Source organism: Rhipicephalus sanguineus, chromosome 6 (assembly GCF_013339695.2).
Source record: "Rhipicephalus sanguineus isolate Rsan-2018 chromosome 6, BIME_Rsan_1.4, whole genome shotgun sequence".
Classification (NCBI taxonomy): domain Eukaryota; kingdom Metazoa; phylum Arthropoda; class Arachnida; order Ixodida; family Ixodidae; genus Rhipicephalus; species Rhipicephalus sanguineus.
Genome location: NC_051181.1, coordinates 168,310,240 through 168,337,482, shown reverse-complemented (window position 1 = coordinate 168,337,482; position 27,243 = coordinate 168,310,240). Strand labels below are relative to the sequence as shown.

General features: G+C 46.5%; 1 protein-coding gene across 1 annotated transcript in view; it reads left to right on the top strand.

The window, feature by feature from the left end:
- The window catches only part of LOC119397704 (intermembrane lipid transfer protein VPS13A), a 1,038,245-nt gene that overhangs the window by 901,787 nt on the left and 109,215 nt on the right, over positions 1-27,243 (top strand). Inside the window, exons 69-71 of the mRNA XM_037665124.2 lie at positions 6,911-6,967; positions 7,024-7,148; positions 26,883-27,078. Coding sequence (XP_037521052.1) covers positions 6,911-6,967; positions 7,024-7,148; positions 26,883-27,078 — 378 coding nt within the window. The remainder of the gene's footprint in view (positions 1-6,910; positions 6,968-7,023; positions 7,149-26,882; positions 27,079-27,243) is intronic.

Here is a 27,243-nt window from a genome sequence, read left to right as displayed (position 1 = left end):
GCAGCAACAGTGCAAGTGCCATCCCTTGTACGGCGGCAATTGTGCCAACTACATTGAAGCACACGTGGGTGCCATGAGGCAAAAATGACTCTACAGGGGGTGTAGCACACCCACAAGAAAGAGGGACACATATATTTTTTATTTATAGAACTCGAAACAATCAATATAAGATTTACCAAGGGTGCTTTTGCTATCATGAAATCAGCTACTCGCTCCATTCATCCCTTCAACTGCGCAGTTTGTCAAGAGAAGAGTAAGCGATATTTGGGTGCCCATGAAACAACAGAACTCAGGGGACGCCTGAGCTTCACTTTCAATAGTAGAACGGGATAGTACAATTGGGCCCCGTTCGCATCGCCTTCTCAACCGCTTGCCATAGGCCTCACTTCTTGTTGGGCACTTCAGCCGTGCCGCAAGGAAAGGAATGCGCCTGTGTGCCCAACACTGTTCATTTCAAGCTGTCCTGTACAATGCCTACTGCAAGTGCAGTTGCACAGTGCCCACTACGCCATGATTCTTTCTTTGCACTACGCATTCCAGAGGCAACGCGTGCACCTGCACTCTTTTTTGACGCAGTAGCTAATAATGATGATTATTTATGCCTGTGCACTTTGTAATACCACTTGTTGCACAATTCACATGCTTTGATGCCTGGTGCGATTCTGTGCTTCTGCCACGCAATGTTACATGCGATAAGGAGTCTCCTCACACTGCATGACATTCGTATAGGGTTTTTTCCTGAAACATTTTCAAGCATTGGCATGGCTCTGTGGAAGAACACCTGCTTGCCATGCAGCAGGTGTTCAGTTTGATTCCCATTTGAACCAAAGGCTTTTATTATTTGTTTATATATACATCTATCTCAAATTTTTGCTCACGGATAATGCCGAGTTTTCGCTCACAACCAACGACACTGACACAGGAATTTCTGTGAAACAAGGTCTTTGACACTATCGCATTAGTAACGAACTCCAGGTTGCTGTATACAGGGCTATATTTGGCTCCCATGTTCACAGGAGCCTTCACGACTGACAGTCAACATTTCACGAGTATGTTCTCTGGGGATCGAGAACGCCTTCCCGTATTGTGCCAGCCCTGCCTAGCCCTGCCAGCCAATGCCCAGTGCTGGGCATTGTCTCCTGTGCAAGCCATGTTTCCCCCTTCCTAGTGTCTAGACGTCCTGCACACTGCACTAGCACATGTTATGTTGCGCCCTTTTTTCATTGCCCAGCCATGACGACCCTTGGGCCTCCTTTCCTCGTGAGGTCTCTTCTGTCTGGCACTTAGTCGCCACGGAGATGCTATTGGGCTTGCAACGAGAGCTTGACGTTTGCACACTTGGTGGTTCCCTTTACGTGGTAGCCGATAGCGCCACAAGCAAGCATACTCGATTGGTTTTGCCAAGTAATCCTGTTCGGTCCGCAAATTATGACTGTACTGCTTCTTGGGTTAATAAGCCCACATTTGTTGACGCCTCAAGTGCCTTTTGTGCACCGCATCGGAGAGTCGACAAACCCGGCCGTAGCCTCTTTATGCGCTGCGGCGGTGGAGGAGTGCATGTCCCTTCCCAGTCACGCTCGTAGGCCAAGCCTTGTGCAAACCCATCTCCACAGTCCGAAAAGTGTTGCAGGGTCCCCTTAATGTGAATGTTTTAGATCAAGATGACTCTCACAGTCTTGAGTGATTCTGAAAAAAAATTTGTCCAGTCCAGCAGCTTTTCCCCTTTCTCGCCTGGTGTTGCTGGTGTAGTGTTCCGATAATCCCCTGGACCGCCAGTCGAACAAATATCTTGGTCTTAAAATAGGTTTATCCTGCCATCTCTTTCAAAGCAACGATAATGAAACTAAGACGCGTCTTTACTGGCCATGCCCTTTGAGCCACCATTTGAATGGAGTGGAATGTAAAGTGGAAGGTAAAGGAAAACGAGGCCAGCCATGCACAAGATGCTCTCTTCGGGAAACATCAATAGGAGCTCACAGAATTAAATAATCACGGTTTTATATAAATGCATGGGGTCACCAGGAGTTGTTAACAACTCGGTGGTACATAACAACTGAGCCCCTCAACTCACTGTGTTGCTGATGATGCAGTGTGCCACAAAGTATCTCCCACTTTTCCTGCAAGTGCAAAGACCGATCAACTAATTATTCCGACTTTGGCGAGGTTATACTGATGCCTTTACAGATGAGCATAGGATATGAACAGTTGTGTGAGGCTGTTCACTTGTGAACCTGCCAGTACAACTTATCACAGACAACCTTATCACAATGAGCTTCTTCAACTACCTGCTCTACAGCATAGGTGCTGTAGAACTGTTGTAAGCATCCCCCATGCTTTCAATAGGTGACCACCAGAATGCCTTGTGCCGACATTCTCTGCTGCCCATTGGTGCAGAACGGCTTCAACTGAGCTCCTCTTGCAGAAACAAGATGGCTCACTGCGCATGCTAGCAGGGAGCACATTCTAATGAAGTGGCACCAGTTTTCATTCAGTAGCAGATTGCTCTACATGCGTGCATTTGTACATCATAGTCTACTGTGCCACTGCAGTCCCTATTGCAGTTTCCAAGTGGTCTCTTGTGTGCTGTCGCATGGCTGTGCAAGACACACATCGTGGGTGGCTGAGCAAGTATGCGGAGTGCTGACAACATTGCCCAGGAGATCACTTAACATGCGTTGCATTCAGCATGGGACATACGCTCCCACTCAGGCACTTCCTTTTTATTACAACAAACTATGGTCGATTCCCTGGTGCCATCTATGTTTACCACAGCGTCTCTTTACTTATCTATGCACCTTGGCTCACAAATACTTTGGTTGTAATGGGAAGCTTGCACTTTGGGCTCATGCGCAGTTGTTGGTGTAGCACCAGAGGATGGGGCAAGTTTCGTTGGGAGGCTTGGCTCTGGCCAGGTTCCTCAAGGGCTTGCTGGCTCACCTCTGGCAATGTCGTGTCAGCTACAAATTAGTAGCTGCTGATCTGGAAGATGTTGGGGTGCTGCTCCTTGCCTTTGTATGACATGTGAACACAGATGTTGTGCAAAGCTCCAGACAACTGTCGGACTGTTGATATCACTGATCCAAATCTGTTTATTAGGCAGATGCGGATGGAGCCCACAGCAGTATGCCTTCTGTTTAAGACCCTCATCTCTCTACTTCCTAGTGCCCTCAGGTCCCCTGGTCCTCTTGATCTCGACTTCAGTGGGTTATTTTCTTTGGAGAGGTGTACTCACATTATCTGAGCAGGGCTAGCTTCATTGATGCCTCGCATGTCTTAATAAGCCAGCAGGGTCGGCCTTCTAGCCTATCAACAAGGTCTTATGACTGTTCAGACGACTCAATCTAACTTACCCACGTGCACAGGCTTGGGTAGTGAACAGCTGTTGGCATTTACCGTCGTACGAGCCTGACGACCTTGTTGTTTTAGTTCGCTGCATGGATTGCCTTCCAGGTCATGCTGCAATGGTAATTCTGCAGTTTGAAATACCATACCCTGTCGGCAGTCATTTTTATCCGGTGACTTGAAGACTTGCCCAGACATCAGCAGCAGTGTTCGTACTATGTGTTCCCTGAACACGCTTCCAATGTGAAATGGTTCACCTGATGCAAGAACCTTGGTCGCAGACAGTGATGTACAGTAAAACCTCGTTAATTCAAAGTCACTGGGACTGTGAAGAACTTTCGAATTAACGAAACATACCAAAAGTGGGATAAAAGGAACTTTGAATTACTGAAATAACCAGAGGTGGTCGTTTGGCCTTCTAGTTTGCGGCTCCAAGGGTTGTTTTCCAGCAATACCCGGTCCCATTTTTGCCGCGAACCCGGGAGAACGGCGGGCCTCACTGCTGTTAAAGCAAAAAAGGAAAAAAAAGAAAAAAAAAGTTGTGGTCAGCTGAAATGCGTGCCTGCGGAAAAGAAGGTGTGCTTCACTGCAGCACAGTGGTGACACGCGGGCAGCATGTCACCTGCTCCTCGCAGCATCAGCGCATCATGATGCGACCATTCGCCCATTCTTTCTGGTGAAATAAAGAATATGATAATGGCCAGTGCGATGGAATCCGCAATGTGTTCTGGCTGGAAAACATGATCATTGAAGTTCTCGAACTGAGTTTTCGAAGTAGGCGTTACAGGCAAGAACTCCGCCAGCAGTGCAAGTGCGCAAATTGCCGGAGCAACCGCCAATCGGAGGTTCGCATACATCATGAATTCCGTCAGACCGTCCTTTATTATCTTTTCTTTTCCCAAAAAGAATGGGTAAATCATGACGCGCTGACGTTGCCAGAAGCATGCGACATGCTGCCCGCGTGTCATCGCTGTGTTGCAGTGAAGCACGTCTTCTTTTCCGCAGGCGCACGTTTTAGCTGACCACGAGACCATGTTTTCTTTTTTTTTGCGCTAGCAGCAGCGAGGCCGGGTCGCTTAAACTGTCACTCATTAATATCGCTACACTGCATTGCCCTGTGGCTCCTAAGTGCCGTCGCTTCCGCGGATTTGCGGCGAAATCGGGATCGGGAATTGGCACATGGCACCCAAAGTTTTCGAATTAACCGGGCTGGCGCTGACCACCGCTTCAAATTATCCACTCAGATTTACATTGCAAAATACGGGACCGCAGAAACCCTTCGAATTAAGCGGGATTTAGAAATAACCGAGTTCTAATTAATGAGGTTTTACAGTATATGTAAAGTGTAATGTTTTGGCTGGCCTGTTGTCTCCTTATCAAAATGTCATCATCATCATCATCATCATCAGCCTGTCTACGCCCACTGCAGGGCAAAGGCCTCTCCCATGTTCCGCCAATCAACCCGGTCTTGTGCTTTCTGCTGCCACGCTGTACCTGCAAACCTCTTAATCTCATCTACCCACCTAATTTTCTGTCTCCCCCTCACGCGTCTGCCATCTCTTGGAATCCAGTCAGTTACCCTTAATGACCACCGGTTATCCTGCCGACGTGCTACGTGCCCGGCCCATATCCATTTCTTCTTCTTGATTTCAACTAAGATGTCCTTAACCCTCGTTTGTTCCCTGACCCACTCTGCTCTCTTCCTGTCTCTTAAGGTTACACCTATCATTTTCCTTTCCATCGCTCGCTGCGTCGTCCTCAATTTAAGTTGAACCCTCTTTGTAAGTCTCCAGGTTTCTGCTCCGTAGCTAAATACCGGTAAGATGCAGCTGTTATGTACCTTCCCCTTGAGGGATAGTGGTAGATCGCCATTCATGATTTGATAATGCTTGCCGAATGAGCCCCAACCCATCCTTATTCTTCTAGTTATTTCACTCTCATGGTTCGGCTCTGCGGTTACTACCTGTCCTAAGTAGACGTACTCCTTTACAACTTCCAGTGTCTCGCCACCTATCGCAAAGCGCTGTTCTCTGCCAAGATTGTTCCACATTACTTTAGTTTTATGCATATTAATTTTCAGACCTACTCTTCTACTTTCCATATATAGTTCAGTAATCATGAGCTGCAATTCGTCTCCCGCGTTACTCATCAATGCAATGTCATCAGCGAATCGCAGGTTACTGAGATACTCTCCATTAACTCTTATCCCTAACTCTTCCCAATCTAGGGTCCTGAAAACCTCTTGTAAACACGCGGTGAATAACATTGGAGAGATCGTGTCTCCCTGCCGTACGCCCTTCTTTACTGGGATTCTGTCGCTTTCTTTATGGAGGACTATAGTGGCTGTGGATCCGCTGTAGATTTCTTCCATTATGTTTATATAGGCTTCGTCGATGCCTTGATTCCGCAGTGCCTGCATGACTGCTGATGTCTCCACCGAATCAAATGCCTTCTCGTAATCTATGAAGGCTATGTATAGGGGTTGGTTGTATTCCGCGCATTTCTCTATCACCTGATTGATAGTATGAATGTGGTCTATTGTTGAGAATCCTGTACGAAATCCTGCCTGGTCCCTTGGTTGATTAAGCTCTAATGTCGTATTAATTCTGTTAGCAATTACTTTTGTAAATAGCTTGTAGACAACGGACAGTAAGCTTATGGGCCTGTAATTTTTCAGGTCTTTGACGTCCCCTTTCTTATGGATCAAGATGATGTTGGCATTCTTCCAAGATTATGGTATCCTCCCCGTCGAGAGGCACTTCGTGTACAGGGTGGCCAGTTTCTCTAACATAATCTCTCCACCGTCTTTCAACAGGTCTGATGTTACCTCATCCTCACCAGCTGCTTTGCCTCTTTGCATTCCCTTTAGGGCTTTCTTTACTTCTGTCAGTACTGGTGGGATGTCAGATTCCTCTGCGCTATTACTCCTTCTTACGTTATCATCCTGACTGCCTCGGCTGCTGTACAGATCTCTGTAGAACTCTTCCGCTACCTCAACTATTCTATCCATATTGTTTGTGACCTTGCCTTCCTTGTCCCTTAATGCATACATCTGATTTTTGCCTATGCACAGTTTTGTCTTCATAGCTTTGAGGCTTCTTCTGTTCTTTAGAGCATGCTCAATTCTCTCCATATTATACTTTCTTATGTCGGCTACTTTACGCCTATTGATTAACTTCGAAAGCTCCGCCAGCTCTATTTTGTCTGTTGCATTTGAGGCTTTCATAGCTTGACGTTTCTTAATGAGGTTTTTCGTCTCTTGGGATAGCTTACCAGTGTCCTGTCTAACGACTGTACCCCCGACTTCCACTGCACACTCCTTAATGATACTAGTCAGATTATCATTTATTGCGTCAACGCTAAGGTCGGTTTCCTCGGTTAAAGCCGCGTACCTATTCTGAAGTGAAACTCTGAATTCCTGTACTTTCCCTCTCAGAGCTATCAAAATGTATTCTTGCCCATTGTATAATGCACTTAGTTGCAAATCAGTGCTCTTGCTGGCTGTTCTTTGTTTGTTGCCTTAAAATTTCTGTAGACATTGACGGCTCGTTTTATCCTTTTACGACAGGACACTTCACGTACCCAGCGAACTGTGTTTGAGTTTGTCCACCTGTCACCTGTGAAGGTAAGTTGTCACCAGGGGAGGGGGAGGAGGTGGTTGTGTGGGAACTCTGCTTTCAGATACATCTGAGCTTCAGCCCACGAGGCACTGTGCGAAAGGCTGACAGAGATGGCCTGGACATTTTGGATGTCTTCCTCAACTCGGTTGGAACCACAGTCAGTGAAATCAAGAGTGTTGAGTTCAGGTGAGGTGGTACCCAGTTTTTGGCTACTTTTTCCAACATCAAACTTTGTTGTCGATCTTTGGACATGTTCTGATCATGGTAAATTTCAATCTTCATAGGTAAATTGCAGTATGCATAAAATGCAATTGTCAAAGCTGGCACTTTCACTTAGTGTAAAAAAAAAAAAAACAGACGTGTACAATTAGTAGACTTAAACCTTGATATAACAAACTTAAATATAATGAAATTCTATATATGACAAAGTAGTTAGCATTTTAGAACTTCATGTTGATAGAATGCCATCTACCTCAATGCTACCAAGTGTTAGTTTGCAATTTCAATATAACATAAATTTCAGGGCTGTGTAAAGGAAGCCCAAGACAGTAAATTGAATCTTCTGCTGGTACCACTGGTCAAAACTCGTGGTTCTTGCAAATGCATTTTTCAAATCATGAGCAGCAGCCGAAGTTGTGTAGCATGTTTTCCGGCAGTGGTTGAGGGGAACGGGCAGAGTATTCTCGTGGGAGACCGAAAGCATGTACGCAAGTTTTTTAGCACATCACATTGTGTACACTCTTATGACCATAGCATAGCACTGTATTTCGTGCTGTTCATCCCTCGCATTGGTCGGCACCCACTGCGGTATTTCACCATCAAGCTGTTTGCCCATGCTTCCCCGGGTGAATATTTTGGCCGGCTCGCGCCCCCGTAGTCACGTGCACGTCATTAACGGTTTGTCGTGTGATAAACGCTGTTGTTCTTGCTTGTCTTTTCCGCACGTACTCGGGGTAGTTGCCTTAAATAACGACTCGTGCATCTCATCGAATTCTGCAGGAGACGGTAGACGGGCAGTTAAAAACAAGCTGTGGGTAGCAAGCGGAGATCGGTGGTCGCTTGTCGCAACAGGCACGCTTGCAGTGAAACCATTGTACTATCTTTTTTTCTTTGTGACACGCAAGTTCACTTCGAATAAAGTATTTTAAGAGCGGAGCTCCGTAAGCTTTTTGCTGCGCTGGGTAGTGCGAATAGAAACTATCATCGTCATAATCGTCATCTTCTGCTTCGCTTCTTAAACACGGGCGCCGATTTCTCCGGTGCAGGACGGAATAGCTCGCATGGATACGAGAACGAGTACAGAGAGAGAGAAAGAAATGGGAAAGAAAAATATAAAGAAAGAGAAAATATTGGCAAAAAAAAAATTCCTCACGAGGTGGCGGGATCCAAGTCCAACGTACCCACGATCCGAAGGCGAGCGTCTTAACCACGCGGCTATCGGGGCACGTCGACAGCACAGAGCACAGCCTTGGGTAGTGTAGTGTAGCAAGGTGGCGGGGATAGGAGGTGAGGGAAAGGAAGAAGGGAGAGAGTAAAGCAAAGAAGAAAGAAATGGAGAGGAAGAACGAGAAAGACAAATACACAGAGACAGAAAGAAAGTAATAGAGAGATGAGAGAAGAAGAAAGTAAGGAGAAGGCCGCCCAGTTCCTTCGTGCTTGGCACCACTAGTGCGAAGCGGCCTAAATTTTTTTTCTTCGTTCCGGTGTCGCCCATCGACAGCACGTACGGGCTGTACACGACGCTATATAAACATTGTGGACAAAACAAATTAATGGTGAAGCTGTGCGAGTAGCAAGATTTTGAGTGCGAATCAAACCGAATGTTTTTTCAGTACTTCAAAGCAAAATTACGGAAAAGAAATGTCAGAGGATCCCTAAGCATATTCTTACGAGACAGGAACGTGAAAGTTCTCTTCGGCTAGGTTGACAAAGCAGTCGAGGGGTAATGCTAAGTGGTGCTTCCTAGTTGTCTTATAAAGAATGAGACAATGTAAGGCTGAATTGTGTTTATTAATGATTTGGTATAACCAAAGTGGTTTCGAAAACACTTTACACGTGAAAGGAAAAGGCACTGTTTTTTCGACCTCTCCTCCTTCTGTGGAGGCCCAACTGGGACAAGGGCCCTTCGGTTTGGGAGTTCCTTGTCTGCTACACGGATTGTGCTCTGTGGCTACGAGTGGTTTCTGCGGCAGTTGTGGCCGCTGGCGCCAGTTCCAATGTGAGAGGTCACGTGTTTTCCGCACGCAACTCTCGTGGACACCGGATGAGTGCACGCTTTCGCAAACCTGGCCAAAATCTAGTGCCAGACATGGCCCAACAGAAAACAAGTACTTTTGCACGGTAACCCGTAGACCTGAAAGCAGCGCGCTATGCGTTGCGGGAAAACAAAACACCTGCTAGCTGTCGCGTAGTGACGTGGGTGACATAATGTGCAATATGACCACGAGCCTAGATAACTTAATATTCTGCCGTTTTTCGGGTGATACTATTGAATCTTATACCGCAAGCTGATTTTGCGGTGTCAAGACATTATTTGGAAAGCACGTCTTGCAAAACGAGTCGATCGAGTACGATACTGAAACCAACGTTTATAGAACCAGGTCAGTTGCAAAACTAAGCGATGTTGCGCGGCGCCGCCGCCATCAGCGACAGATGTGGCGCTGCTGTCGCATCAGGATTCACTCGCTCCACTCTCTTCAGCCGGCGTTGCGGCGCGTCAGTATCCGTGGAGGCTGCTTAATTCTGCGTGAGCAGTTTGGCGCTTTCTATTGTGCTTCAGATGTGCTGCGTGTCTTCACCATGCCGACATGTGTTCCCGGCTGTACGAGCTGTTACAGGAATTCTGTGGGAAAATTGTAGCGCAAAACAGCACAAGGACCGACAAAGAACACGGGGCGTATTCTTTGTCGGTCCTTGTGTTGTACTGCGCTACAATTTTCCCACAGAAGTCATGAACCAACTAGCCCAAGAAAACGTTTTGCTAGGTTGCAGGAAATCCGAGACACCACGACATTCCTTTTGGGCGTAGGGTTCTTCAATGAAGGGAGTCGGGAAGGGAGGTGGGCGGGGGGGGGGGGGGGAGGGATTGTTTCTTTATTGTTTCGGCCTCTTCAGCTGGCTACGTGCTGCTCGCAACACTTCCTCCTGCTGGAGAATGTACCCATAAAAGTTGTCGCGCTGCGCACAGAAGTACAGTCAAAGTAACCAAAGCCCTTCGCAGCCACCGCTGTACCACCGCAACATTGCTTCGTGCGTGGTATTCGTGAGATCTTCGTGTTCTGGAGCGTGACGCGCGGTGTCGGGTGTGCGTTGGATCACAAAAATCTCTAACTGGACGGTCCGGAATAAATCCTGGACATATAGCTGTCCCGACAGGGACGGCTCGGGACGCTGTATGAAAAGTTGCGACAGTCCCACGAAATTCGAGACGGTTCGTAACCTGTTTGTGCCCCGCGTGACCCTGACCAGCGAGCGGCGTGGAATCGCGCCATTTCTCGATCGTGAGGACAAGAAAGTGTCCGACATATCACGTGTATGTGATATGCACTTTCATGAGGAAGATATCCTGAAGACTTTCGCTCACATGGTCAATGGTAAGAATTAAGGCTGCAATCGCCAGCAGAAAAGAGCCTCGTCGAAGGATGCGAGATCCTTGATTTGAGTGATCCTAAAAATTGTGCGGTAAATAATTTTTTACAATTAATTAGAGCTGTTTTGATAAGGTTTAATGCCTGAGACTGTAAATAAGTTGTGCCGTTTGTGTGCATCACACCATACATGCAATGTCTGAAAAATTGTTTCTCTGCATTGCGTGCGTAAAATAAATGCAATTTTTCTTTATGTAGCAGGACTGAAATTGTGGCGTGCACACGGCGATTTTACCACTCAATAACTGCAAGTAAAGTAGTGAAGTATTTTCAAGTGAGTAGTGAAAACTCCTCACTTCAAAAAAGTTAAAGTGAAGAATTATTGGAAAGAAAACAGCGCAAAAAAAAAAAGACGGAGCACCAGAAAAAAGGATTATACACAAACAACCGCGCTGACTTGCAACAAAGGTTTATTCGTTAACACCGCGCAACACTTGCACAGTCCAAAACGAAAAGACAGAAGTACCAACACGCCGAAGCATCCACTATAGCTAAAGAATTTACGCTATGGGAATGCGGCATATAGTTAATTCTTTATAGGGTAATAGACCGATTCATATGTTACGCTATCAAGCATCAGTTATCGTGGGCAGTCTAGAAAGCCATAGCTTAACTGACTTTACCTTTCCGCTGCTAAATATTACTCAGTTTTACGTTGCAGCGGCAGCGCAACCGAAAATCTCGATAATTACAGTCGGTGAGTAAACAACGGAGCCCTGCCGCGGCGTCTTGCCACGCAGACTACGTGTTTTCGTCTGCTAGCGGAAGCTTGTTGCGTCGCCAGCGCCACTAAACCGGAAGCTGCCCCGGCGCCGCGCGACGGGTTGGCTGACGCGGGGAGTTTTGCAACTTACCTAGTTCTATAAACGTTGACTGAAACCACGATTACAGCATTAGCAACAGCCAACCACCAGTGCCAGATGTGGTGACATCACCATAACAAAATGGCGACGGAACGTATTTTGAAGCCAGTTCGCACAGGCTCATTTCTAGCTCGACTGCGGTCTGTCTGTCAAGTTTGTTCCCAGCAAAGTGGGAATAGTGACATGTCCCTTTTATTATGAAAGGTCAAATCAAAGAAAAGTTATTTCGCATGCTAAGGACAGCTACGTCGTACCTGAAAGCTATGTTCGTGAGATGTGCAAACAAAGGAAGGAAGCCTTCAGCTGCATGTCGGCCAGGAAATGTTTCTACAGGCTGAAAATGACAAAATATCCAGGTCTCGATGTCAAGCTTGCAGGTGTTCTCAAAGAACTCCGTGTTGACAGAGCTTGTCAAGGTATACATAACGATCCTTGAATGGGCACGCGATCGAGGCATATCCAGAAGTGACCTAAAGGGCCCCTCACTAGGTTTGGCCATTTTGAGCTGACATACGCAATGCTTACACTGCCTACTCCCGACTGTGTCTGCCAAGAATCACACAGCTACACGCTGCGGAAAGAGCTCATATTGCAAACTGAATGTCGTCTGCTCTTCTCCTCACGGGCGCCGATAGGGCAAGGGCATACATACAACACTGAGTGCACTACGTAGGTAAAGGTGCTAAATGTGCTGTGCTGCGTACTAAAGAAAGCCACCTCGCCCGTCAACCTTTTCAAATTTTCACACCAAGGGGGCGCCATATTGGAATGCGCACCGTCTAGCGTGCAAGTTTGGCAAAATCTCCATCGATCGTGGACTGTGCCAGCGCCTTCTCTACGCGCTGGCTGTGCCTACTCGAACCCCGTAAAAGGTCGAGTCTCGGCTAGAGCCTCTGTTCGCCAATTATTCACTTGCTTAGATTGTTTTGTTAGCATCGTCACTGCTAATGACCGATTCGTCACTGACTGAACCATTTAGTGGTGCGCATTGGCACTTGTGACACAAGAAAGCACAAGCTTCTCATATATGAACGACGATGCTTCGTGTCAGCAGCAGCAGCAAGCGTTAAAGGGACACTAAAGGCAAATATTAAGTCGGCGTTGATTGTTGAAATAACGGTCCAGAAACCTCGTAGTGCTACTTTTGTGCCAAGGAAGTGCTTATTTTGAAATAAAATCACATTTTAGTGGTCCGCATGGCGTTAGCGCACTTGAAATCACACGCCTGAGAGCGGTATTTCGCACGTCACTGTTGCCGTGCCCAACGTTGCCCGCCTTTACTGCGCGGCGGCGTGCACTGGCAGCGTGCGCCATTCGGGCATCTGGCAACATCACATGCATGCGGCATTGAACTTTCTGTCAGAGCGACTTTCACGAGTGTGCAAAACACACGCGGCTGTACGCGATACCGAAACTACCACTGAGACGCCACCGCGTGAGTGAAGCCGGGCGCCGGGCAAAGCGCAGTTCGGCGAAAACGGAACTTTTCAACCACGCGCGCCGTTCCCCATGGCAACGCCAAAGAGGTTCTTTTTTCCATGAATCAAACAGAAACGAACAAGCGGCATTTTATTACGTCTCTTGATGCACAGAAGGTTCTGTTTTTATTGCAGATAGTTTGATTACGAGTGATTAATTGTAGTCGAACTCTCTCACGTCATTGGGATCATTTCCAAAATGTGGCGCTCATGGCGCTCATCGTGTGATACATTTAGCTTAACTTCTCGGTAAGTAGGAAACTGCTGTTGTAATATTGCTGTTTTAGACGTCATATATTGAGCTTTCACTCTGACATAAATTGTTATTTGCCTTTAGTGTCCCTTTAATTACACGTGAGGGCAATAGCTTAATCAAGTTTATTAAAGAATAGTAGGGAGGGTTTGGCAACTTAAGGGGGGACGTGGCTTTCGGTACCAACTTTCTTATTTCTTCATGGATTTTGATGAAAATTGGCACACTTATTTGAAATGTTGTTTTAATGCTAGTGTAGAAATTTCATGAATATATCTTTACAACTTTTTGATTTACAATATATTTCACCTTCTGCTCTTGTTCCGAGTCTGACTCGCTTAAAAAATGCGATAGGAAACTCGTTCAAAGTGCTATGCATTCTAAGATGTCTGATTAAGGGCATGACATTCTTAGATTTTTTTATTTGCAACAAAATTTTTTTTAGTTTTCATTTTTCATGAGGTGACTGCGCAACAGGCATCGAGGCTTTGTGCAACTCGTCAAGTAGCTAATTATCAAAACGCCATACTGAAAAAGCAAGAATGTCACGCCCTGAACTGTGCTTCAAGGAATATAGAACAAAAAACGGAACTGAAATAGACCCAGCGGTCAGTGAGAAACCAGCGGAACAAGCGAAGCAGGAAGCAAGAAAAGTCGTTTTGAGAAAACGGCTTTTAAAGTTGTACCAACGATATTACTTCATCAAAAGGCACTGGGGTCGTAATCTTTTGAGTCTTTCGTAATGTGCACTTTCTTGAGTGCCCTGTCTTTAGTTTGAGGTGCCTTGCTTCTCTAAAACACAAGAAGATTGTGATCTTTAAGGTGTTTTATAAGGTTGGACCTCCTGCACATGTGGCCTTTCATCGGTTGTGCCTTTGTTTTCTTTCTTTTTTCTTAAAGGGGTACTGACACGAATATTTTCAGTTGTCGTTTTTTTTGCGTCAAATGAAGGGTCAAGCCCTTAAGAGCCTAGAAAAGGTAGTGCTAAGCGCAAGTGCGCCCTGAAAAAGTAATTACAGTATGTTTTTAAAAGCTAGTTTCGGTTCGTACTGTACCCTGACGTCACAACACGGGTATGAGCTTCTCGTCGCGTGCTCGCACAATATATAGTGACGTTTCCACGGCCACTCCGCACCATGGCTAGGGTGGCTAGAATTGGGAGGTGTGAAAACCGGCCACTCTAAGTTGGCCCCCATTCGCGATCCCGCAGCGGTGGCGCTGTAGTCGGAGGCGCTGCCAGCTTGCGCTGTGGTAATGCACTCGCGCATGGGCGTCGGCAGGATTTTGTCTTCGGGGTGCAAACCCGTGCTGCATCGCGTATGGTGGAGTGGGGGAACGCTGGTGTGGCTCCAGGGAGGCGGGGGAAATTCCCCCTGCCAACGACCATGCACTCGCGTCGGTGCTAGATTTTCGCCAGTGAAACAGCTTTATCAACATAAACATTTTTACTCACTCAAGGATCACGGCATTAGTGCGAAGCTTTTGGCCGCCAACAACCAGGCATAATTCGAGCCTCCATAATCAAACCATTCTTCGATGAAGTGTTATTTCGAATGAACCAATGTTTACATGTTTGACGATGGCAAAATTACCTTCATCGTCATAAGATTTATCTAGACATTTACGGAGTAAAAGAGAAAGCTTCTTCCTGCAGGAGCGTTATATCTTTGACGACGTTTTCTAACATTATCACGCGATAACCTTTGATACATTGTAGTTACTCGTACTACTAAATATACCACGAAAGTGTGCCTTGCCTTGTCCATTTGTTCCTTGCCATTTACTCAATGCTGAATTTGCATTACACTCGAGGTCGCGCCGTCACGGAGTATGCTCAAAGTTGAATAGAAATCGAGACAGCAATTACTTTCATCGCTTCAACAAAATTTAATTAGCATCATTTTGTGAGCAATACACTGGTGGATACTCTTGTAGGTGATGCGCATGTATTCAATTTTTTTTTAATTTGTCCTCGCTTTATCCCTGGTTGAGCCCCTTCAAAGGCAAATGAACCCTCGATAGTGATGCAAAAGAATTTGACCTCTGATATTGTCCATTCTTCACATGTTCGACGTAGCCAATTTCTGCAACACGCTCCTTACAGAGCTGCAAAAAGCTGCCTACTATCTTTGAATGCAAGCGCACTGTGCTGAACACAAGTGTCAGCCTGCTTTACATATAATACCTGTGTCAAGTTGTATAGTAACTTTGATGGATACAGCAGCCCTCAAATATCCCATTTGCTAGTTATCTGACTTTGCAGCTGTCATGCAGTGCTTTCTATTAGCACGATGCACGCGTTTTTGCAGTGTGTGCAGCCCGATAGCAGAATGCGCTTTGTAACTGCGTAGCCCGATATTAAATACACAATGTGAGCATCGCTGCGTTGCTCTTTATAGTCGATGAAAGTATAATAAATAAAATAAAACAGAAGAAGAAAATAAAACGTTCAGGTTAATTCATTTATCATTTGTCCGTGCTTGTCACAGTCGACGCACGCAAAAACCTTTGCAGCACTTGAACGGGCTCATTTACCTTGTGTCAAAATGTTTTTTCACAGATAGCCGAATTCTCGCTGTGTCGCTCGGTCGGCCTTTGGGATTGCCCGCTTCCAAACTGCTAATCTGTCTGCATGCCGGCGCACGGAAAAGTGACACTTTTCCCGCACATGTTCTGCACACCGAATTGCAGCGCCTGGCACAAAACACGGTCTTTGCGTATATCTTCTTTGTCTCCGTGCGTTTGCACGAATCCGTTAAGATGGTCGCTGAGTTTCTTCTTTTTTTTTGTACACGCCATTCCTCTGAAGGAACACTAACACAGGGAACTCGTAAAAGCACGTGCACGCCAACGAAGCTGACAAGCTTCGGCCGCAAACGGCTTACACTGCCGTCTCCCCATCCCCCATGCGAGCAGGCAGCGCCTCCGACTGTCGCGCTATATCTCGACCTAGCGGAGGGATCGCGCAACGCGGCACCTTCGGGCAAGGGAAACACGGCTCGCTTTTCACACCTCCCCATTCTAGCCACCCTACCATGGCTCCATTGGTGACGCACAAGCGGCCATTTTGGAAGTTTTGGTGACGCACAAGCGGCCATCTTGAAAGTTTTGGTACCTAACGTCATCACAACTAGCGAGACTGCTGCGTGATGTCACCAGAATTTGTACTGTAGCCTGACGTCAAGCTAGTATCGATGTCAGTAGGTGCGCCATGTAAAAATTGACTTTAATATCAAATTAAAATATCTTATCAGCATTTTCTGAGCTTCTCACTTGCTCAGAGCCATCTGTGTATAGAGGAGATTTGTATGGCAGAGTAAACTCGCCTTCGAAAAAAGGTGTCAGTACCCCTTTAAAATCCTTTTCTGATATACAAAGAACATGTAGCATGAATTTTAAACGAAGTTATGAAGTGGTGTAATAGACATGACAAAAAACAAGATATTGTAATTCAAGTAGGTCATGTACTATGATGATTTGCCAGCTTTCTTGTTTTCATGCTCTCATTAACATAATTAACAGTCTTGATTGCAATTGATCATTGAATCATTTTTATAGGATACTAAAAGCGGCTCTCATCATGGCAACCTATCACTTCCTCCTAAATAACAGGCAGTTATGGCCAAGACATTGGTGGAATAGGAATTCCTTAGCAGTTTATTCAAGACGCGAACTGGGCAGATATGAATTCATCTCCCTGTTTCACTCGTCAAGCTAATTTTTAAACCTCGCCTGCGATGCGCTTTATCATTCACCCGGTCGCGGACACGGTTTTCTGCGAGGCTTTTATTTTTTCAGATGATTCATGAGCGCTTACGGCGATACCGCGCACGGCTCCAAGCGCGCCTAAATTGCATCAACAGTGCTTTATTTCACCTCTAAGTGCTCGGCCGCATAGTCCAGGAAGTCGGCACGCGATGTGCTGGGTGGCGGCATTCGGTGACGATGCGCAATATGCCTAGGTGCGGCGACGAAAAATAGGCGCGCAACGTGTTTGGCCTCGCATTGCGGGACGCCGACGCGCGCCCGCTGCGCGACGAGCTTGGCCGTGGGGTCCGCTGCCGATGCCTAAAATGACCATCCGCTGTACCGAGAAGCCGGCGGGGGAAGCGCTTCGTTCCTTGCGAAGAAGCACACTGCCACGAATCCGCTAACGCGTTGCTCTTGCCCGCAAAGTTCGAGGTTCGTCTCGCGTGCCGACGCCGTGAGCGGAGTTAGGCCTAGTGACGACTCCGAGCAGTAGACGCGCCGGCCGCGGTGCCCGATGTTTCAAAGTACGTAATGCGTGGTCGCGAGTACAAAGAGTCGTCCTGCGATCATCTTCGTCACGACGTCCGAAGTGCGCATAAGCAGAACCTCCAACCACGGATCCGACGAGTCAACGCTAGAAAGTCGGTCCGAGACGCGCGTTTGCGATGTTCGCTACGAGTGCGGCGCGCCATCGTAATCCCACCGAGCTTCCGCTAGTAGCTCCAAACTAAAACGTAGTTCTTGTTCAAAGTTATCGTCGAGCCGTGAACACAGAGCGATTGCGAACACGCAACGAAGTAGCGCGACTTTCGACAGCCGTGAGCTCGAGACGCACGAGCTGCAGACGACGATCTCCCGGAGCGAGCATCGGACCAATGGCGAGGCGCGCTGGGGCAACATGGCGGACGCGGACAATCGGAGGGCTCGAAACGACCTTCGAACATTTGCTTTTTGTGCGCTTGTTTTCGAAGGGAAGAGCCAGCTGCGGCGGGGAATTTGAAGACGGAGAAATGCGCTTTCCGATGAGCCCAAGATATCGGCGCCCGGTGGCGTCGTTGCGGAGCTATGATTTTTTGAAAATCAGTGTTTTTTTGCGATTTCCCCAATAATTTTCGCCACCTCGGCAGGCGCAACAATTTTTTTATAGCACTTCTACGCGGTTTTCGGTGAAGATATCTTGGAATCGCATATAAAAAGGGCTACAGAAACTGAAAATGTGATTTTCAAAAAATCGATTTTTTTGCCATTTTTCGCGATACGAAAGCCGCGTCCCCCCTTAAATAGGGCCCTCGTTCGCTCAGGTAATTTTTCAACTGAATCGAACGGCAACGAATATGCTTGTTCTGCGGCACAAAAGAAGTCTCAGTTTCAGATGTGTTCCAGGTCATTTATTGTATAAATGTGTGCTGTGATGGCGGTATTCTAAGGCTTACTTTCTGATGAACGACAGCTCCAAGATCAGCGTTTTGTGCACTATACGCGCACTTTACGTCATCGTCACAATGGTATAATGTGTCATATGCGTTCCATACTCTTCCGTAAAAATGCTCTTTGGAAATGAATCACAAGAGCATAGATTTTTGGGCTAGTTGGTTAAGGCGTGCACAGTCAGGGTGTTGTTTGTGCTCACTCAAGTGTTCTGCTACGCTCTTTGGGGTGCGAAAGACATCCTCACTGTAATCAGTGGGGAGTCTTAAGCCCAACCGACCGCCTTGCATGCTATACCTGGGGGCAGTTCATAAATATGACATACAGAGTGATCGCACAAATAAAACAAGACAAGACAAGCACTCGCACTAACAGATATCAGCACTTTTTGTGCAGCCACAGAAGCGTAAATGGCAGCAAACGGTGCGAAAAACACGAAAACGAAAAGAATAAGGAAATAACACGTCTGGCTGCCCTTTCAATATCTCCGGTAAAGCCAAGCACCATGGTTTTCAAGCATAAAACGAGTCTCTCCCAAAGAATCAGGGAATGACTAGCCACTTTAACGTTACAGGTTGCCGGTCTTTATCGCTGGTAACAAGAACGGCAGCTGACCAAATTTAGTGGGGAAAGTTGTGCATTCTGAACTTGTTTTTTGTTTCTTTTTTTTCATGCCATAACACAACTCTCGACTTCACGTGAGATTCAGAAAGATAAAGGCCATGCAGCACGTGGTGGAAGACACGTGAACTAAACGCTGATGTTCGTGAAAGCTGGATAGGGGGCTATTTTGTAAGCGTTCTGTCACAGAATGGAGGTGGTCCATTCTATCAGGCTGCACGCGATTGGTGGAGGCTCGTTCGACGGTGAAGACATGAGAATAGACAAGAATGGTTATAGAACGGTGTCTGGCACTGTTCTAACTTCGAATGTGTTCTATCGATGCAATGGATACAAAACAGTCTCCGGAAAACTTGGATTAGATCGAAACGTAAGCACTGGAGCCGGAGAATCAAATTTCGATCTAATTTGTTAGCAGTAAACATCGCACAATCTTTCTTCACAGATACCCTGACCTACATTCACCTCGATGATGTCGAAGACCAGGTCGAGGACACGTGCAAATGGCCCAGAAGCATGGCAACTGAACATTGTCATATCTTGTTGAGGCAAATGCATAGGGTCTTCGCCAGGTGTGCAACTACAATGCACTGGAGTCACACAACTACATGCAGTTTGGCTGGGTGGGTCAGTTGCTGGTGCACAAAGTGAATGAAGAAGTCATGCTGGTGAAGGAAGTGCAACACCATCGCAAGCCGTGAACGGTAGGCCCCATCGCGTGTGGATTTCCGCAAGGCCTTTTGGTGAAGTGCGGCGTGCGGGCTGCATGTGCATAGCCGGACAAGGCAAAGTTTGCAGCCGTGTCGGTCCTGTGTTATGGAAGACATAAAAGTACAAATCCGCAACATTTTCTCGAGTTACTAGGTGAGTCATCAGCGGCTTGCGTACCTCTCTTTCGTATCCAGGATGCAGCATGGGAACATTTTTCTCGTCGGTTTTCTTGCCACCAACGAAATGGCGGGAACAGAGGCGTGACGATCGTGAAACATGGAAGTTCTTCCGATTGACTGAAGCCACCCACAGCTGCCGCGGTTGAGGTGACGAAGGAAAACGACGCAGTGTGAACGTGCCACACTTGCACTCATCGTGTGGCGTACTGTGCTATAGACACACGATTGCACCCAAAATATCTCTTCCGCTACTTGTTCGTTCACCTGTACATGACACAGTGATGGCCAGATGATTTGCTACGCGAATGCAGTAAATTTTCTGCCACGATAGTCACTTAGTATTGGAGACAGATGCATATCACACTCACACGCACACGCACCAAAGTAACACAAACACAGCAATGGCACAGCCCAAAGCATGATGGCAACACTGAGAAAATACCTTCGATCTCTGCAGCTCACTGGTTCGAAGGTGCTCTTGTGAAAAAGGCCCCAGAGAAGCTGAAAGGGCGTGTCTGGCCACACACTGTGACGTGCTGGTGCGCATGTCGTGTGATCCTCTGACTTTGGTCTGGGAGAGCGCAGGGAAGGAGCTTGGCTTGCGAAGGCTGGCCTCTTCACATCACGCCACTTCAAGATATTTTTTATCTGTGCTTGTAATGAGCCTACGAGTCAAAAATGAGTGTGAATATGAGTGCGTGCCTATGAGTGTGAGTAGACATGAGTATTAACGTGGATGAGTTCCTGAGGGTGAGTGGACGTGAGTATGAACATAAGTACTTATGAGTGTCAGTACAGCGAGTATGAAGCTTAGTGTGTGCCTATGAATTCTTGTAAAAACAAAAGTTTGGGTGTGAGTAAGTACCCTAGTGAGAGTAACGGCTAGCAAATGCGATTAGAAATAAGCACTAATGCTTGTGCCTTTGAGTGGTAGTCGACGTGACTTTGAACTTGAGCACATGAGTGTGGGTTAAGATGAGTGATGGAGCAGCAATGAATGTAAGTCAGAGATCACAAAATTTTGTGCACATCAGTGTGGGTTAAGGTGAGTGATGGAGCAGCAATGAATGTAAGTCAGAGATCACAAAAATCTGTGGCACTCAGTCACTTACTCAGAAAATGTATTTCTTACTTTGGGCTCACTCAGACTCAAACTTACTAGACTTTTCCTCAACCAGACTTACTCCGACTGATACGCACCATTTTTCCTCGGGTAAACTCACTCGTACTCAACCTCACCACTTGAACTAAAAGCTGCTTTGGTGCCACAGTGCTTGGCTGCTCACTGGGAAGACGACGGTCACATTTCGATGAAATGCTGGAGGCCCGTCTACTGTGCGATGTCAGTGCATAATTTTGAAATTATCTCGAGTCCTTCGCTGCCTGAGTCGCTTTGGGACATAAACCCAACAAACCAACTAGAACTAAACATCACCGAAGCTCCACTGAGAATAACTCGAAGATCGTGCAGCGATGAAAAATCCTTGGATCATAGGGTGTCGTTGGAGCCAACGTTTGAACAAGCAGACCTGTCCTGGAACACCCCATGTTCCAAGGAATTTTCATCGCCTTAAGATTGCGTCTTCCCCTATACCTTACAAGAATCACGCAGACACAAATGTACTTCAGATTTCAGTGAATCAGTCTTCCTTGCGATTCGTGCATGTTAAATATTAAAACAACGTCATAATGATCTTATCCAGAATAACAGCACTAAGTAATTAAGAAAGATTACCCCCACAAAGAATGTTATTTTCCCATGCATCTTATTATGACTTAACGTAGTAAAGCATTATCCTGTCACTGCTGAAAAATACTTAATTCAAGGACACGATTGCTGTATTGAAGCATTTAAAAAAATTTTTGTGTATGTGCCTGCATGCGTGATGGCATGAGTGCACTTTTGTCGGGATGGCTGAGTGCATGCATATCTCTTACAGCCTGAGCTATCACGGGCTCACAATCGATGTTGTTGGCCAATGGGTTAGGTGAAGCCACCCTTATGCCCGCTGAGAGTGCAAAAGTTATTTTGTGGTGGAATAGCAAAAATATTGCCCATGGTGCTGTTGAACATGCCATCCTTCCCAGAAAAATTACTTGTCGATACGGTGCTAATGCCGCCTAAGCAGTAAGGCGAATGCGTGCTGAAAGTATCTAATAACTCAAAGAGTAAAGGCATTAAGAAAATGTCCCTTCTCTCCTAATAATTGGCATGAGTTATAAACATCTTTTGTCTGGCTTGCACCAGCGGCCGGCGTCAACAAGACAAAGGCCTTATCCAAACAATCAAAGACAAGCAAGCTATAGCAGTATCAGAACAATTGATATTCTTAGGAAATAACAGTTACCCACAAATAAAGGTAGAACAAGTGTGAATGTCACTAACTGTTACAAACTGCCACCATGCATGACAACTCACGTGTTTCTCTGACAGGAACAGTTAGGTCTACATATAAATGTCGGCTAGATGCTCCAACGGGTAATTTGAAAGAAATAAAGGTCCACTGTGCACTCTGGTGCCGCTCCTAGCCACAGCTTTCCTCAGAGCCACTCACACCGTCTGCTCCAGAAAGACTAGCAGTGTTGGATTTCCGGAGCTGATCTTCGCTATGTTCTTCACATGGCAGTAGCTGTGTGGTCCTTTCTGGTCCCCAGAGCAGACTTATCAAGCATGGAAGCGGCTAGGGCTTCTCTGGGCACCACTCTGGCTGTCTAGATGCATGCACTGGCTGCCACCATGGTTGACATTCCACTGGCCATCTACTTCAGCGGTAAACAATTAATCACACACAAAACACCAGTCAGGTGCACACATGACTTCCCGTCGATTGTGCTGCCTTGTGGTTCAGATCATGTTCTTCAATAATGCACAAAACAAAAGCCACGGATATGTGCGCTCAGGTCATGTTGAGGCAAGTGCTCGCAGAAAGCGGTGCAAAAACATAAATCTGCTGGTGCCTCCGCACTTAGAGAAGAAATACAACAGATGCTGGCTTATGCCAGTGGAGAAAAAAAAAAGCCTTTCCCGAATACTGCAAGACATTATGCGCGGAAATCTTCAAGACATCATATCCTTAATAAACATCTACTGTGACATGAAATTGTTATAAAAGTGGTGCAAGAAAGAAAAGGCGAGTCGAAATTGGGACACGAGTGACCAGTAGGAGCAGTGCTGCTCGACAGGCAAAGAATTCCTGACGCACAGCCCAATGCAACTCAGCTTTCCGTGACGTGTTTGAATCGCTCTTTCAACTTACGGATGATCTCAACTTGTGCACAGCACAGTAAAGCCATAAAACTCTGATGTTGTCCCCAACACTGCAAAGAAAAGATGCCTACCTACAGGCACAGCAAAAAAAAAGAATTTCTTGTATAGCATACTGTCGCGCAACCAGGAATTATTTGAATGCACTGCATTATTTCACATGCACACACAGGCTGTACCTCCCAATTTAAGCGTACGAATGCCTTGGCTGCAAAGCAAAGCAAAGTAAATTATGTTTTTGTGCTATCCATTGTTTTCTAAATGTTCATCGTGAGTGAACATTGTACTTGCAGATTATCGGCAATTGCTGTAAGTCTTAAAAAAAAAATCAGGCTTGCTTTGAATATTCCAATTATTCTTTTTGTTATAATTATTACCATTATGATTATTATTACATGTGTCTAATGCAGCAAAACTCTGGAAGGTATTCAACACATTGGCCAAGATATTCACACAGCAAGATCTTTAAAAGGGTGGCAAACCCTCAGTATGCGCTCTTGCTTGAGATAACAGTATCATATAGTCAAGAAAGTGGTCCGAGTCGGGACCAGCTGCTCGAACAGCTGGAACGCTTCATGCTTACAAGCGTCCGGTTCCGAGAACGTCTGAGGACCCTTTGACGCCCTTGAGTTCCAGTCCGCAACTCGATGACACAAACCCTGACACCAGCGTGTTTTTCCTCCGGGTAGGGATGCGCGAATATTCGAACGTTTCGAATATTCGAACGAATATTAAAGTATTCAAATTCGCTTCGATAAGAATTTATATTATGCGAAATTTCGAAGTATTCGAAATGGACGAATATATGTATGTTTGACCGCACATAACCCCCTCTAAAGGTGGTTTCACTGCAGCGTCAGGTTGCTGTACCGTGAAACCTCCCTGCCAGGGGAAATCTGCACTGCCGCGAAGCCACAGTTCAAGGTTAAGTGTACAGATTTTTTAAAATTTAACAGCGTGTTATATGGGCTTATATGTGCTAAGTATAGTAATTTTTAACTTGTAACGTATTGTACAGCTTATAACTCGAACTGTATTGTACAGCTTATAACCCCCCCCCCCCCCATTCAAGGTTTCTTCCACTTCATTTCAAACCAAAAAAGTTACATTCACTCATACCTAGTTCCAATTCTTGAAAATATTGTGCAAGGGTCATGAAGAAAATGCGCAATTTTTCTTAATAATATGTGGTGAGTACTATTCGAACTATTCGATTCGAAATTATTCGACCAAATCACTATTCGCTTCGGATTCGCTTCGAACCTCAAATTGACTATTCGCCCATCCCTACCTCCGGGCTCTCCTGGAGGAAGACCAAGCTGTGGTTGAATGACATAATGCAGCGCTAAAAACACACACACCACAAAGTAAGGAACACAAACCGACGGGACAGGCGGTTTGTGTTCCTTACTTTGTGGTGTGTGTGTTTTTAGCGCTGCATTATGTCATTCAGCAAGCACCAACTCGCCCAACAACACGTTCTTCTGCAAGCTGTGGTTCTTGCATATAAAAGCCCAGAATCTAAATAAATACTCATGACATCGAGATTTTTCTGTACCATATGCGCACACGAATGTAAGTTGCTGTTTTTTGAACAGCGGAGCTGCTTCAGTTAGCTGCGAACAAAAATGATCATGACTTCTTTTCATGCTCTGCTTTGCTCTTGGAACACGTGCTCCGATTTGTCCAGCGTGGGATGCAGTATATCTGGTGGCAACGAGTGCTGAGAGAGAGCTCGTTCATTTGGATTTCACGGTACCAGAAAAAATGTCTGAATTAACCGAATTCCGAATTATCGAAAGTACCAAGAAAACAATAAACAAATGTCTGTTACGTCAGTACACTTTAATTTTCTTCATCAATACATAAATCCTCTACTTACTTTGCATACGAGCAGTGTAAAAGCTGCAATTTTCGCCACTCGAGACTTTCGATTTTTCAGATCAGCGGTTGTCGAATTAACGAGTTTTTTTGTACATGCATATAAACAACAGAGACAAAAAAAAAAAGAGGGGAAGAAGGAAGGCCACCCAGCTCCTTCAGCTGGCTCTTTTTTTGTGTGTGACTGTGCAAGTACGTTTTTGGTGTTATTCAAAACTCCACCACATGGCAGCATTTATGCACAATAGTTTTTTTTTTATTCTGTGTACTACATTCTGACCTCTTGTTTACCGAACACCATTGCTAATGCGTGTAACTATGTTTGCTGTTCACGGGTGTCTGGAGGGGGGTGCAAGGGGGGGCGGCTGCCCCCCCTTGGAATTGCAGATTAGAGCACTGCACGGGCCGGATTTTACGGCCCGGGCCCGCTTTATGAAGCCCGAGCCCAGCCCGGACCCGTGGTTCCAAGCGCGAGCCCAGCCTGGGCCCGGGCGTACATGATTGAACCCAGCCCGAGCGCGGCCCCGGCCCGTGGTTCCAAGCCTGGGCCCGGGCGTACTCTACCGTACCCAGCCCGAGCCTGGCCCGGTCCCATCGTTCCAAGCCCGAGCCCGGCCCGGGCCCGGGCGTTCATTACTAAACTAATCCAGGGCGCGCTTGTTCATGACCAGACCCCACGCGGGCCCGCTAGAGGATATTAGTTGTTGACGATGATTATTAATGATGCCGTGCGCTTTGTAGCGGGCGATGGGACGGAAAATCCGGTGTGTACATGCATTGAAATGTTGCTTTGCCTGCGGTGGTAACTCAGCGGTTAATCTGTTTCGCTGTTAAGTCCTAGGACGTGGGTGCGATTCCCGCGGCCACGGCGACCGCAATTTGATGGGGGCGAAATGCAAGAACACCCGTCTATATACTTATCTTTAGGTGCACGTTAGAGAACTCGAGGTGGTCGAAATTAATCCGGTGCCACTACGGCATGCCTCATAATCGTATCGTGGTTTTGGCACGTAATACCAAGGAATATAAATGAAATGTACCGTATGTGTCAACCTAGAATAAAAGACCGAAATTTTTATTCTTCCCATGGGAACAACCGTGATCTGGCCCATTGTTAGTGCTGTTAATATATATATATATATATATGGAAACCCACCACGATGTACTTGTTACTTTGACAAAGTCTGGTCCAGCAGACGAAACGTTAGTGAAAATATACAGTGCCAATCTATATATATACTGGTGAAAAAAAATAGCACTTCAACTGTTTTTCTATTTTTATTGCTAAGCTTTACTAAGAGCCAGCTCTCTGCACGTGTCACTTCAGCTTGGCACAGTATACCTTAGACCATGCAATGCATAACGTTCGCGTGTGCTCGAAGGCCCGACTTAACGAGTCCGGCCTGGCCCGCAGCCTCAAGCCCCGACCCGGCCCAGGCCCGCGGCTTCAAGCCCGGGCCCGGCCCGGGCCCGCACTTTCACGCCCGAGCCCAGCCCGGGCCCGCCGAAAAACGCTTCGGATGGCCCGGGCTTTCGGGCCGGCCCAGGCCAGTGCAGTGCTCTATTGGAGATAATATCTTTCTGTGCAGTTGCGATAAGCTACACAGCTTGTTTAGCACACTCAGGTCCTGGCCTTCAGGTTTGCCATTCAATTTCGTGCAGTACAAACTACTGACTAATCTTGCCTGTCATGTCACGGCAGTGAAAGAAAGGCTGCCAGTGCTGAATGCCCCCCCCCCCCTTGCGTATGCACCCCCCTGCAAAAGGTTCCGCGGACGCCCTTGTTGCTGTTCAATTTGGTGTCCTATTTAATGTGTTCGTGTTAATGTTTTCACTACCTTCAGGTTGGCGTTTTTTGAGCAGAAGGGGCGGCTTGTGTCTCCAGTGGAGCTGCTGAAGGACATCAAGGCAAACTACATCTCGCAAGTGGTGCAGCAGTGCTATGTCCTCATCCTGGGCATGGATGTGCTTGGCAATCCTTATGCTCTCATCAGGGACTTCACCAAGGGCTTTGGCGACTTCTTCTATGAACCCTCTGTGGTCAGTACTTTTCTCTGCTCTTGGGAAAGGTATAGCACAGTATTAGGAGTTTTCATTATAAAACAGCCTTTTTTCTACAGTAACTGATAGTGTCCCAACATGTACTGTAGGTATCGCTTTACTCAGGCAACACGGTATCATGACAATAAAATCCCGAGCAAGCGC